General features: G+C 41.7%; 1 protein-coding gene across 1 annotated transcript; it reads right to left on the minus strand.

The window, feature by feature from the left end:
* Positions 1-3546: 3546 nt before the first annotated feature.
* On the minus strand, positions 3547-4641 carry LOC118479549. The gene has a single exon (XM_035974116.1). It carries the CDS (start codon positions 4639-4641, stop codon positions 3547-3549), a length of 1095 nt encoding a protein of 364 aa, XP_035830009.1.
* Between the last annotated feature and the right edge of the window lie 11075 nt (positions 4642-15716).

The raw sequence follows: 15716 nt of genomic DNA on the forward strand, positions 1-15716 counted from the left end.
CTCTCGACAAGCACGATCGTGCGGTATTTTGGCACCCTCGTGCCTTTTGGATTTTCTGGGCTATTTTATGAAGATTTGATGAATTTATGAAGATCACGATCGTGCCTGGGTATGGCACCCTCGTGCGCGACGGAAACCAGCCCTGAAAAAACGCTCAAAACAGCCCCGAAACCCCGATTTTTTCAACTTTTTGCTTAGGGGTTTTGTAAATCGGTCCATTGTGGTTCAAATCAACACTAAAAACACTAAAAACGGGCTTGAATCGGGTGATTTAGACCAAGCCCTAAAAACCTAAGGAAACTAACTATGAAGAACATGAAGAACATATCAACAAAACACTTGAATCTAACTAGAAAAGGATGAATCCGTACCTGGAATGATGTTGGAATGAAAGAATTTCTTGGAGGAAGCTAGGAGATGCAGAGGATTCGTGAGTGCCTTGAATGGGTTCAAGTGAGGAAGATGAAGTTATGAAGAATTGGTGGTGGTTGGTTGATTTTATTCAAAGTGTTCTATTATTGGCCTGCAAAAGGGGCTGACACTTTCTGGTAGTGCCAGAATTTTAATGGTGGTGCTAATTTTCGGATTTTTTTTATTTTTTTTTTGAGGGTGTAGAAAATGGACATCTTTATAGACAAACTCCTTGAACCCGGGGCACTCACGAAGCATCTCCTACCAAGAAAAAGAACCGAACTAACATACCTGAGAGCCGGCAACAAGCTCTAACATCCCTCGCGACCAGAACGAACCGCAACCTGAAAATAAATAGACAACCACACACAAAAAATAATAACAAAAATAATAAACACACAAACATGCTAAGTTTATTTACGAGTCCTCAGCTAGACTCACCACCCCGAATTCATTTGTTCCTGGGGTGGAGGGTAACAACCTCCTCACTCGGGTCAACGGGCCCTCCAACATAAGCCTTTAGCCTATGCCCGTTAACTTTGAACAACCGGCCATCCTCATGGCCTATCTCCACGGTCCCGTAAGGAAACACTGATCGTACAGTGTAGGGACCCGACCACCGAGATTTTAGCTTGCCAGGAAACAACTTAAGACGTGAATTGTACAACAACACACGATCACCCACTCGGAATTCTTTCTTGTCCTTCAAGCGGGCATCATGGAGCGTCTTAGTACGTTCCTTGTACAGCTTGGAGCTTTCATACGCATCGTGCCTAAGCTCCTCAATCTCGTGAATCTGCACAAACCTGTTTTCACCCGCAGTAGCCATGTCAAGATTAACTGTCTTCAAAGCCCAGTATGCTTTGTGCTCGAGTTCACCAGGCAAATGACAAGACTTCCCATAGACCAATTTAAATGGTGTGGTGCCTATAGGAGTCTTGTAGGCTGTCCGAAAAGCCCACAGCGCATCGTCCAATTTCTCGGACCAATCCTTACGGCTAGAATTAACCGTTTTCTCCAAGATCCGCTTGATACCCCGATTAGTAACCTTGACCTGTCCGCTCGTCTGCGGATGATACGGTGTAGAGAATCGATGTTGCACACCATATCGGGACAATGCTTTCTCAAGCTGAGCATTACAGAAATGCGTCCCACGGTCACTAATCAATGCCTTCGGGGCACCAAAGCGAGCAAACAACTTTTTCAAAAATCGCACCACTACCCTCGCATCGTTAGTGGGCAAAGCCTGTGCTTCGGCCCACTTTGAAACATAATCAACAGCGACTAGGATGTAGCGGTTGCCAAAAGAGGTCGGAAAGGGGCCCATGAAGTCTAGCCCCCACACGTCAAAAACCTCACAAACTTGGATGCCGTTTTGTGGCATCTCATGGCGTGCAGAAATGTTGCTCGCCCTCTGGCAAGCATCACACGACCTCACCCACTCATGGGCATCACGGAAAATAGTCGGCCAAAAGAATCCGGCGTCAAACACTTTCCTCGCCGTGTTGTTTGCTCCGTGGTGGCCTCCCGTGGGTCCCTCGTGACAGTGGTGTAAAATATCCCTCGCCTCGTCACCATACATGCATCACCGGATCATCCGATCCGCCTACCCTAAATAAGTAAGGGTCATCCCAGAAGTAATGCTTGACATCCGCAAAGAACTTTCGCTTCTGCTGGTGGGTCATCCCCTTGATCAGGATGCCACTAGCTAAGTAGTTTGCAAAGTCAGCAAACCATGGGGAATCCACTAGTCTCGATCCTCATGAGGAACTCGTGGGGGAAATTGTCATTGATGCTAGGCCCACGAGTTTCCTTTTCCTCGGAATGCTCAAGTCGAGACAAGTGATCGGCTGCCAAATTCTCAGCCCCTTTTTTATCACGGATTTCGATATCAAACTCTTGCAGCAACAAAATCCAACGTATCAGTCTCGGTTTAGCATCTTGCTTGCTAAAAAGATACCGAAGTGCTGCATGGTCCGTGTACACAATGGTCTTGGAAAGGACCAGATATGATCGAAACTTATCGAAGGCAAAGACCACAGCTAGGAGCTCTTTCTCGGTCGTGGTGTAGTGCTCCTGAGCGTCATTCAAGGTCTTGCTCGCATAGTAAATCGGGTGAAAGTGTTTATCTTTCCTTTGACCCAAGACAGCCCCGACTGCGAAATCACTCGCATCACACATCAACTCGAATGGCAGCTCCCAGTCGGGAGCAACCATGATCGGGGCATTCACCAACTTCTCCTTCAACAACTCAAATGCCTGAAGGCACTCATCGGAGAAAACAAACTAGGCATCCTTCTCGAGGAGCTGAGTCATGGGACGGGCGATTTGGGAAAAATCCTTTATGAATCACCGGTAAAAACCTTCATGACCCAGAAAACTCCTGATAGATTTCACGGATGTGGGAGGCGGAAGCTTTGAAATAGTCTCGACTTTGGCTCGATCAACCTCGAGCCCCGCCTGTGAAATCTTGTGCCCAAGCACAATGCCCTCCTTCACCATGAAGTGGCACTTCTCCCAGTTTAACACAAGGTTGGCTTCTTCACATCTAGCCAACATCCTTTTCAGATTCCCGAGACACTGATCAAAAGAACTTCCAAACACAGAAAAATCATCCATGAAAACCTCCATGGAGTCCTCGATCATGTCGTGAAAAATGGCCACCATACACCTCTGAAATGTGGCCGAGGCATTGCACAGTCCAAAGGGCATCCGCCGGTAGGCGAATGTGCCATAGGGACATGTGAATGTCGTCTTCTCCTGATCCTCAGGAGAGATGGGAATCTGAAAATATCCTGAAAAACCATCAAGGAAGCAGTAGTACATCCTTCCCGACAACCTCTCCAACATCTGATCAATGAAAGGGAGTGGGAAATGATCCTTCCTCGTGGCATCATTGAGTTTGCGGTAGTCAATGCAAACTCTCCATCCGGTGACAGTACGAGTAGGAATTAACTCGTTTTTCTCATTGGTCACCACTGTCATGCCTCCTTTCTTCGGGACTACCTGTACAGGGCTAACCCACGGTGAATCAGAGATCGGGTATATCAAACCTGCATCAAGTAGTTTGATGACCTCTTTGTTCACAACCTCCTGCATGTTGGGGTTCAAACGCCTCTGATGCTGTACTACAGGTCAAAAGTCCTCCTCCATCAAGATCTTATGGGTACAAAAGGATGGATTGAACCCTTTTATATCCATAATCTTCCAAGCAATCGCCTTCTTGTGCTGCTTCAGGACTTCAAGCAATCGATCCTTTTCCTCCTTCGACAACCCAGCAGAAATGATAACGGGTAGATGAGTCTCACCCTCCAAGAAAGCATACTCCAAATGATCTGGGAGCTCCTTAAGCTCAACCGAAGGTGGATCCTCAATAGAAGGGCGTGCTTTAGGCTCAGTCACGCGATCCACAACCTCAAAAACCTCGGGACACGGGGGAGATGAGTGACCTATCAGACAGGTCACCTCCTCAACCATTCGGTCCACACTAGGTGAACCAAAAGTCTCCCCTCTAAGCAGCTGTGTGTCCATAACATCCTCCTCGAATGTAGCATGAAGATGATCACTCACATAAGTATCGATAGTCTCAATGAAGTAGAGTGTATCATCTTGACTTTGTGAGTGTTGCATGGATTTCCCAATGTCAAAGGTAACCTCCTCATCATCAACCCTAAGAGTAAGTCTACCGGTGCAGACATCAATCAAGGCTCTCGCAGTGGCTAGGAATGGGCGACCCAAGATAAGTGGAACGTTTTTATCCTCATCCATGTCCAGAATCACGAAATCGACAGGAAAGACAAACTTGTCGATTTTCACCAGCATATTCTCAACTATGCCTTGAGGGTACTTCACTGAACGGTCGGCTAGCTGAATGCTCATACGAGTCGGCTTGGGATCTCCCAAGTCTAGCTTAGCAAAAATCGCATATGGCATGAGGTTTATGCTAGCTCCAAGATCAGCCAACGCATTGCTGACCGACAAACTACCGATCAAACACGGGATAGTGAAACTCCCAGGATCATTCATCTTCTTCGGTAGTTTGTTCTGAAGAACCGCTGAACACTCTTCATTCAAGGTCACTTGCGAAAGCTCCTCAAGTTTCTTTTTGTTGGATAGGATATCCTTCAGAAACTTGGCATACTTAGGCATTTGAGCAAGTGCCTCGACAAATGGTAAATTTATATGAAGTTGCTTAAAAAGCTCAAGGAATTTACCATAGTGTTCTTCCATTTTCTGCTTCTTCAACCTCCCCGGATATGGAATGGAAGGGACATACTCTCTCACTGGCTCCTTGGGTCATGCGGTACTTGCTGGGACTCGCCTCTGTTGCACCTCACCCGGAGACTCAGCCTCAATCTCTCATCAACCTCCTCGTCATCGACTGGCTTTTCTGGAACAGCCGGAGGGATGGCTTGAGCGGTCTTGCCGCTTCTCAACGTGATGGCCTTTGCTGTAGCATTTGGATTTGGCTCTGTGTTGCTCGGAAGGCCCCCCTGTTGTCTCTCAGACAACATCTTGGCAATCTGGCCAACTTGGTTCTCAATGGCCTGCATGGAAGCCTTTTGGCTTCTCAACTCACCCTCGTGCCTCGTGAAACGACCGTCATACTCCCTAAAACGCTTCTCATTCTCCACTTTTTGAGTGTTTTGACCAGCTAAGATTTGACTAAGCATATCATGCACACTAGGATCACTAGAAGGAGGCGTCTGCTGAGGACGAGGTGGACCATATGCTCCATTGGTCGGAGCTGTGGGACGTGGAGCAAATCCTGGTGGATGCTGGTTAGAAGCATCGGGCTTCCAACTAAAGTTTGGATGATTCTTCCACCCCGGATTATAAGTATTGCTGTAGGGATTGTTTTGAGGACGGTATTGGTTTCCCATGAAATCAACATGCTCGTGTGACATCTCTCCCGTCGGAAAATCACCTGCCTGATATGCTCCCCCACTCGAAGAACCTCTCGAGTGCATTTCCATCACTCGATCAAATTTCGAAGATAAGGCATCCATACGTGCTGTCATGGCTGTGTAGTCGTCCACATGATGAACTCCCTGCCGAGAACTCTTTCCCCTCGGGGGCTGTTGCGTCCGATTTTTCACGGCACACTTTTCAAGAATCTCAAATGCCTCGGTGGCATTTTTCGTGCCGATATCACCGCCCGAGTAGGTATCAACCATCATCTGTCCCTGACTGTCCAAACCATGGTAGAAGATCTGACACTGTTGCCACTTGGGCAACCCGTGATGTGGGACCTTTCTCATAAGCTCTTTGAACCGCTCCCATGCCTCGTAAAGGGACTCGTCCTCGTCCTGACGAAAGTTCAGAATCTTGGTTCTCAACCGAACAGTTTTCTCTGGAGGGAAATATTTCTGAAGGAACTTCTCAGCTAATTGATTCCATGTAGTGATAGATCAAGCTGGAAGTGAAAGAAGCCACTCCTTGGCTCCATCCCGTAAAGAAAACGGAAAGAGCCGAAGGCGGATAGCATCCGGTGATGCATCACGAATCCTAAATGTGGCACAAACCTCTAGAAACCCCGCGATGTGAACACTAGGATCCTCGTGATCCTTGCCATAAAACTGCACCGCATTCTGCAACATCGATATGGTGCCAGCCTTGATCTCGAAATTATTATTTTCGATTGTCGGTGCATTGATGCTCGCAGGCAAACCATCGAGTGACGGTTTTCCAATTTCATTCAAGATCCTATTCTCTTCCGCGTCCGCCATGTCTACCCGAACCTCGTAGAAGGTGTCGTCGTCTGCTGTGTCTGTCTCAATCGTCTCAGCTACCACGCGAAACCGCTCCCGCAGTCTCCGGTGAAGATCGCGCTCCGGCTCCGATGAAGGCTCAACGATATCAGCAGCGGGGGTTGAGGACATGCACGACCTGTAGGGAATAAGGAGCACAATGCACAAAATATATACAAAAACAAAAACAACTAGCAAATAATCATATTCTTTTTTTTCTTCAATTAATCAAGCAAAGGCAAATAAAACAAGTAGACAAAAACTTTGTACACTTTTCACAATGGCTAAATAAGTAACTCGAATCGTTTTCAAGAAGACCGCATCCCCGGCAACGGCGCCAAAAACTTGATGTGCGTGAATTATATATATTTTTAATTAAGTTTTTCTTCACACAGATTTAGTTTTAAAAATGGGTTTTCACCTAAAAACTAACTACACACACAAAAGGGCAAGTGTACCCGTCGGGTGGTAATATAGCTAATCGGTAAGAACCGGATATCAATCCGTGGATGCGGTGTCTCGATACTAAACTTTTGCTACTTTAAAGCCTTTTCAAATGTTTGGGTTGATTTTTCTAACTTAGCTTGCAAATAAATAAACTACTAAAAATTCTAACAAGAACAATATCTAAGAAAGGGTTGCCTAAACTAAGTTTCCACTAACAAGCATATGACAACAAGGAGGAAGATTTGTGATGATGCAAATTCTAGATTTAACTAAGTCCCCAATCAAGGCTTCCTAGTCTATAATTCTTAGGAAAATTAAAAATGAATTAACATTCTAATCACCTAAAAATTATTCTTTTAAGCTCACTTGCTAAGTTGATGTTAATCTTTAATCATGAGTTATTTGTTTGTCAAAACTCCTAACTCTACAAATTAGGGAAAACTAATATGAACAACACACTAATCACCCTAACTTGGTTTCAAGTAGTTGGCACTATCATCATGTTCTTGATATGAACCACAAGCATGGTCATGCTAGCTAACAACTTTGGCCTAAATCATCAACAAAACATGAACACAAACTATAGAATTCATATAAACATGCTTTTGATCTTTCCAAATCTAGATGCAAGAATTCACACAAAAGCTCAAATCATTGTTCGTATCACATTAGCACTCACCATTCCTAGTTTCATGCTATGAATCATACTAACAAGTTAACAAGATTCAATAATCATAATCTCTACATGGGCTTTCCAACACAACATGTAAATACTTATGAGCAAACATTCAAGAACAAGAACTTTAAGCATGCATATGAATTCCAAGAACAAGACTAAGTGACAACATGAAGATTAACAAGAACAATCATCACATCTACTTCCATATTATCATATGTTCATAAGCTTCAACATAGTTTAGACAACACAAGTGTTTAGCCCATAAGGCTCATGACTACCAAATCAAGCACAAATAAACATAAATTGTTCATAATGTAGTAAGCTAACCAAGTTAAAGACAAGAATTAAATGGTGTTTGAGTAGATCTTCAAGTGATTTAATCCTCTTCAAGGCTCCCTCTTGGCTCCAACAAGCTTCCAAGACCAGATTCTTGAGAGAAAAAGTCACCAAAATGCTCCAACTCCCTTGCAAATGAGCTAGAAACTCGTATTTAAACTGCTGGGCGTTTGGCACTACCCTGCCACCTTTTGGCACGGTCGTGCTTGGCAAGTGTCAGAGTCACTTTTCGTCTGTCAATCTTGTTTGCTACCATTTCTGGAAAAATCCCGCTCAAATGTTCCCGAGGTCGCACGACCGTGCTCAGAGATGCTCTGGTCGTGCGAGCCGGTAGTGCTCGGTAATAGTCACATCGTTCTCGGAAACAAGCTGATCAGGAGTTGATTTTGGCCTGGCACGGGCGTGCCACTGTTTGGCACGGTAGTGCTCCCCTGAATTTTGACGATTTGGCTGATAGATGCTAGTGCTGGCTGAGAGTGCCGATGTCGGAGGGCTTGGCACGGTCGTGCCACTGTTTGGCACGGTAGTGCCATATCTGGCAGTTTGCTGGAATGCACCATTTTAGCTCTATTTTGCTCCAAAAGCTTCCGTTTCATCACCGGGCCGAAGCCCGGACCTGTATTTTCACAAACAACTCAAATGAGTACCAAAATCAATGAAAATACAAAGATTTTTCGCATAAACGGGGCGTATTTGACGTTTAAAAGATGTATAAATTCTTATACATCAGATACACATTCGTTTTACGCACAAATTCGTACTTATCTTACATACAGACAATCGTAAATACGTGTTTTAATACTATTTATACGTGTAAATGCTTGTACATACATTCACGATACTCAACCTATGCTTTCATACATGTTTTATACTTAATTTTATGCCAAATACACAAGTTATAGCTTGAAATAATGAAATATCAAAGTTCAGGGACTAAAAAGCAATAAAATGACAAATCAGGCTAAATGAGGCTTGGCGCTACGCGACACCAAACTCCATTTAGCTTGGCATAGCGCCAACCCCCTTGATCCACAGAAAGGTGTTTCCAGCTCCAAGATTGGTCACCTTCTTCTTCCCCAATCAGCATACAACCTTCTTAAACCCAAAACCCTAATCATCCACTATATATACAAGCTTCTTACCTCCCATTTTCACTTTCCCAACTCATTTTCACTCTCAAAATGCTCTCAAACCAGCTGAAAATACCAATTTTGGGTAAATTATTCCAAGTGCAAGAAGTGAGCTTCTACCTCACTTTCTTCATCTTCTCTTCCAATACAAAGCTTGGAACACCTCTAGGAGTGTTTCCACAAGATTACCATGGTAATCTAAGGTGGAACATCACCATTTTGAGGTCTAAACTTTCTGTTTTGGAAGAATACTTTGTTAACTTTATAAAACTTATGATTTCTTATGCAACTCATACCTACATTGCTTCTAATCAAGTCTATGGTTAGTGAGCTCGTGTATGGTTGATTCTTACAAGTTTAGATGTGCAAACACCCTTGAAAGGGTTTAAGACAACCCACAAGTGTTGAAGTCACATAAGTTTCATATGGAAAGACTAATGTTTGGTGAAAGTGTGAACTGTCACACCCCAACCGATGGCGGAAACATCGGAGTGAGACGAAAACGAGATTGCTCATTGCAACATAACACTAAAAGCGACATTAGTTTAAATAAACTGATTTCATTTCATTGATACAAATTGTCACCGGTGTGTGCGAGGTGTAATATGATTTTATTGATATTTTTAGCCCATTTTACGCATTAGTCAAGTTTTAAATTTATAAAACACGATAATCTACTAACACTAAACACACACATGGGCAAGTGCACCCATCGTGATTGTAGTATAGCGTTGGTAAGATACCGAGGTCGTCCAATGACACAAGAGCTTTTAGTACCGGTTTATCCTCAACGTCTAATCAATCTAAAATTTTTGATAAAAGATTTTAAAAAATGAAAATAAAAATAAAAAATGCAGAAAAAAAATTAAATAAAAACAGATAGACAGGATGAATCACTTGGATCCGACTCGCCTTTAATGTATCCTTTGATGATTTTCGCACTTTTGCACTTTTTAAGAGATTATCTTAGTTATAGTAGTAGGCCCCTCTTTTGAAGGTGACGTTACCCTCAACCCAGTGGTCTGAGTCAGCAAGGATACAATCCAAAAGGGTCGGAATATTGAAAGATAATTATTTAAGTTATTAATGCGAAAAGTGGTAGGCCCCTCTTTTGAAGGTGACGTTATCCTCGGCTAAGTGGTTTAAGTCAGCAGGGATACAATCCCAAGTAGCCGGTTTAATGTATTAATAGTAGTTTACATATGAGGGGATCAAGTCATTCGCACCCCCGCCATCCAATACCAGTGGGTATTGAAGGAGGTCCTAGTAAGCTTGACCCAGATCCTTGCAGGATCTATACACTGAATAAGGCAAGAACCTTACGAAACCATTCCCTTAACCCCCGACCAGCTAGCCAACATATCTCTGTATAGACCATAGAGATATGAATGGTGTAAATCTTTTACTTAATATAGACAGTAAAGTAATGCCAAGACACCACGGACAAATGATAAAGAAGTTTCACCTTCAACATAAGAAACTAGTTATTAAAGTCATTAATACAAAACCAAATAAAAAGTGCGAAAAGATTAAAAATCAAAAGTAATACATTAAAGACTTGTCTTCACCAAGTGATGTAAGAAACTTAGCCAAACATGGCCTTTGATTGACAAGAATTCTTGCTATCAATCTTGGATGCCGAGACTACTACACACACTCTAAGGTGGATGATGGATGATGGTGGTGGATGTGGGTGTTGTAGTGGTGGTGGAGTGGTGGTGAAGTGGGAAAGTGGTGGTTTGCCAAGGGATGCCTTTGAAGTGAGCTAAGCACCTCTATTTATAGCCTGAACAGAAGCCCGGCCACGGCCCCGTGTCCAGCGGACACGCCCCCGTGCCCATCCTTTTCTTTTCCTTCATTAATTGCATTTGTCAGCATAGGGCTCAACACGGCTCGTGTCCAGCGGGCACGGCCCCGTGTGCAGAAGCGTATCTGTACTACCAAGATTTTGCAAGATTCTGTGTATCTTAGCGTTGACCACGCCCCGTGCTGAGCTGGGCACGCCCCCGTGGTGGGCGTAGAAGCTTCCACAGCTTTGTCTTTTTTGCAGGTAGCTGACTACGCCCCTGTGTCCAGTGGGCACGCCCCCGTGTCCAATGGGCACGCCCCCGTGTCCAGTGGGCACGGCCCCGTGGTCAGTCTTCTGTTTCTTGTTTTTGCCTTTGGGGATGCTGCCGAGGGGTCGGGCATGTCACGTTTATTCCTTTTCTTTGTATTTATGTTGGTTTTGGCTGTATATTTGTTCCTTTTGCTCGTTTAAGCTTATTTGGTCATGTAAATTCAAAAGGAAGACAAAAACACACTTTTTCCAACATTAGTACTAAAAAAATGGTTAGTTTTATGCCTCATTTGATGAAATTTATATGTTACATTTTGCACATCATCACATACATCATATAAATTTCAAATACAACGATGGTTCAAATACATAAAAACAATTTACAATATAACATAGTTCAAAATTGATACAACAACATAATCTAATGATTTCTAAGTGTATATCTAAAGCATCTTCGCTACGCCCATTTTAATATCATCATCATCCTACAATATGTTAAAAATACATGGTTCAATACAAAAGTACTGGCGAGTATACAAGTTTGATACATAACATAAATATAAAAGATTTAAACAAATCCACATGGCAATCTAAGTTATCAAGATTAATGAAAAACTGGCATGTGAATATTCAAGTCAACCTAAGGTTTAACGCAATGTTTAAAGACTTAACATGACCTCACATTCACGGGCGGTGCGTTACTCCTATAGCGCTATACATGTTAAGGGTAGGCCCATACGAAGTTAATAACAAGTTTATCACAAAAAGAATAACCCCAGATTAACGAATCAATTATAACGTATGCATGCATGTATTGGATTGTTTGTGCATTTTGAATAAGTCTAAATGTAACTGTGTAGGTTTAATAGTAAACATATTACACCTAAAGTGTAAAACGGAAAAAGGGTGTTCGAGTATACTCACGGTTTTGCTAAATCTTATTTAGAAATTCCGCGAGCGTAGTGTTGGTTGACGTAGTACAGGAACGCCAAGGTTATTCTACCCGACGAGCAAAGGGATTGTTGATTTAGTACAGGAACACCAAGGTTACCCTACAGGGCAAACGAAGGTGTGAGTTGGAGTTGGAGGATTATGTTATTGTTGGGATTGAACCCTATCAGAGGAACAGATAATTAAAAGCCAAAACTGGATCAGGGCAGTGGATCCAGAATAAGCAAAAGTTATGAAATCAAGCCTCTCCCATTGAAAGTGGTTTCAACATCTGCTGACCTCCAATCTGCTGATCATTACAAACTGCTGACCTACAACTGCTGTCCAAGTTAAAGACTGATGGAAGACTAAAGCTCTGCTGATTCAATCTACTGCTATGGGTCAAGCTCTGCTAGATATGTCAAGTACTGCTGGGTTCACATCAGTGGAAGGATGCAGCAGTAGTTTAGTTTATATCATGTAATGTATTGTAATAACAGTTGTTAGCATAGCAGTGGTTGTATAGATAAGATGTTAGAGTTTGTTAGGAGGTTATATGTCACTTTCATGGTAACGTCAGCTTAGATGCTTCAGTGGTTTGTCCGTGCCTATAAATAGAACAGTACCCTTTACTGTTCTATTAGCTATTCACCATCTTTCTTCCTGCACAAACAAATCACTGTGAGCTCAGGCTGAGGGGGAGTTTGTTACATACTTGCAATTGTAATCGGTGTTTGGAATAAATTTAAGCATTCGGTTCAATGTTAAACTTATATGTTCAAAGCAATTCTCCTGTTTGATTGTGTGCAAAGTTTGTCATCATTTATATTCCGTTGCATTTCTCATTTATCTTCATCTTAATTCAAACGTAAAACACAATCAATCCAAACTCAGATCCTAACAGTTACGGAATTAAAGTACATAGTAGAATACGAAAGTATAAATAAACAGAAAGTATGTTATGTTCGTTCACTCATCCTGACATTAAGTTTCTGTGATTTTACGGGTCCTAGTTTGCCTGACAGAATCAATGACAAGGAACGCGAAAAAACAGAATAACAGGGAAACCAAAATACAAACTGTTCGGGCGAGAGACTGTTGGGACGACAGGCGATTCGCGCGAGTGGAATCACCCTGTCGCGTGAAAGGGACTGTTTGGTGAACCGATTCTCATTTGAACGTGTTAACTATTAATCAATTATGTTCATGATTTATGTTAAGTTATTTAGTTATAATATTAGTATATTAACAGTCCAGAATATTCATAAGGTTCATAGAAGTCATGCATGGAGGTAATAACCTCGTTATTGTTCACCAAAGCACAAATCAGTTAACTTAGTTAACTGACCGGTTGGTCACGAATACACAAATAAATTAACAGGATACGCCATAGAAGAATTAACTAAATGTCGGAGGCTGGACAGGGTTAACTTGTTCTAAGTCTAGGAGATTGTTTGGGTGTTCGTTTTACGAGTTTAAGTGAGGCGGTGGAACTAGATTGGAAGCCAAGGCTCATACAAAACACACACTGACATTCCAGAGTCGCTTATATTGAAAATAGGGATCTGGATAATCATTCAACACTTAGAATCGTCGGAACTTAGTGAAACAGTCTATTTCGGACGATATGGACCACCCTTTTCGCGTGAGAGGGCTATCATCTCGGGCGAGTGGGTTGTCATCTCGGACGACTGGAGCTGTTTCAAGGTGAAATCAGTTCGGTTTTGGTTGAACTGATTACCTTCTCGGCTGGAATTGGTTCTAACTTGAAACCACAACTATTGACTTAGCTTGTGAGCTTAGAGAACCTCAGATCCGGCTGAGTTCAAGGTCAGAAAGATTGTTTTAAAAAGGTTTGAGAGATTATCTTCACTTCCAGCTTGGACCTCGACGAATTGAGAGTTAGTATCAGTTTGCGATTGTAAATATGAGAAAACCAAGTGAAGATTCATGAAGAAATCTTGTAAAAGTTTATAAAAATCAGAAGAAAGTAGGAGAAAGTAGAAGAAGATTAGTTGTTAGTGAGTATAAACTCACTTAGAAGTAGCTGAGACAATCTCCAAGAATTTGCTCGAAGACAGATTTGAGAAAGAATTTCGAAAGTCGAAGGTTTGAAATGAAGGAAATGAGCTGGTATTTATAGACTGAGGGACAGGTTTGGGATGAGTGGTTTGGGACGAAAGCGACATTTTGGGACGAATGGGTCCTTTCGTGAGAGAGGGCTAGGCCCTTATGCTCGAAATCCCAAAGTTGCGTATTTTGTCGGTTTTAAGCGTTTTAAACGTATACGTGCATTGTATAAGTGTTGTGCATAAATAAATGAATGTATTAATGAATTTTGCATGTATAATAAGTATGATTTTGAATATAAATTGTATCAAGTATGTATGTATCACGAACGTTTAACAAGTGTTTACAAATAAGGAATAACACAAGTGTATAAAAGATCGGATTTTCATTATGACTCAATCCTCAGATTACAACGTTTGAAATGAAATACGATTACAAAAGAAAACAAGTTTCCATAAATGGAAAGTACAAACAAACTTGCTAAATAAGGAAAGTTACAAAAGCAAGGGGTTACATGAACCTTGGAAGTTTGGTTTATCCTAGCTTATTCCACACCTCACTTGATGTTTTACTTTGCTTTTCCAAGTAGCTTTCTAGCCTCAAAGTAACATAACCCCGTCTAGCCTCCAACACTTAGTTAACTCTTTCCATGTTGTGGTGGTTCACCCGGGTTAGGTCTTACTTGGCTACTTGATGGTGTCTTAGTTTGTTAGTTGTTTATTTCTTTCCATCCATCACCCTCCGAATCATCCTTGTGATGATTTGTGTAGTGGTGAATCATACAATGAGGATTAATCCCCCATGCTTGACTTATATGACAATCTATGAAACTCATGATGGACTTAGATTAGGATTACTATTATAACTATATAAATATATGTATATATATGAACATGGCCGAATTTATGATGATAATCGGTTTATGGTTATTCGTCATGAACTTAGGCTAACTTATCTATGATTCAAGTCTCTCGTTGTTGATTCTGATGGGCAAACTAGGACCCATGAAATCACATACAACTTAGTGTCAAAACGAGTACTTAGACTAGATAAACTTTTATGCATACATACTTTTGTACTTGAATTCTGAATCCCGATACCAACTACTCCTTAAACGTCGTATGACCTTACGTTCGATTCCCCATCCTCAAACAACTCGTCACTCACGAATAATGGGAAAGATTTTGCAAATTTGTGAGTATACTCGACACCCTTTTTCGTTTACACTTTTGGGTGCAACATGTTTACATTATTCAAACTTACAAAGACACACATTCTTTACGTAATTACACAACAATCCAATACATGCATGCTAATATGTTATACTTGATTCGTTATTATGGGGTTATTCTTTTTGTGATAAACTTGTTACTAACTTCGTACGAGCCTACCCTTAACATGTAGAGCGCTATAGGAGTAACGCACCACCCGTATTCTTAAGGTCATGTTAAGTCATTCATTCATACTTGCGGTAATCTTTGGGTTGACTTGTTTATTCACATGCCAGTAATGCGTTAATCTTGTTAACTAATTTTGTCATGTGGATTGTTCAGTTTTTTTGTATACGTATGCTAGTACTCAAACTTGTATGCTCGCCAATATTTTTTGTATTGAACTATACTTTAATACATGTTGCAGGATTATGGATGATGATGATGATGCACGAAACTTAACAGAATGCCTAGAAACGCACAACACTTAAATTCATGTTTAGTAGTTTAGACATTTGATACTTGTTGTAATATGTTCGTTCCAAACTTGTTGTATTTATCTTCCAAACAATGTACTTGATTTTAGCAATAAAATGAAATTATTTATTAATTACTTGTCACATTTAGTGGTATGAAGTCTCGAGCAATCTTGTTCGTCTCACTCCGATGTTTCTGCCATCGGTTGGGGTGTGA

Source organism: Helianthus annuus, chromosome 6 (assembly GCF_002127325.2).
Source record: "Helianthus annuus cultivar XRQ/B chromosome 6, HanXRQr2.0-SUNRISE, whole genome shotgun sequence".
In the NCBI taxonomy this organism is placed as follows: Eukaryota; Viridiplantae; Streptophyta; class Magnoliopsida; order Asterales; family Asteraceae; genus Helianthus; species Helianthus annuus.

Excerpts from the sequence above, each read along its gene's own strand:
- LOC118479549 (XM_035974116.1), bottom strand. The coding sequence starts at position 4,641 with ATGGAAGAACACTATGGTAAATTCCTTGAGCTTTTTAAGCAACTTCAT.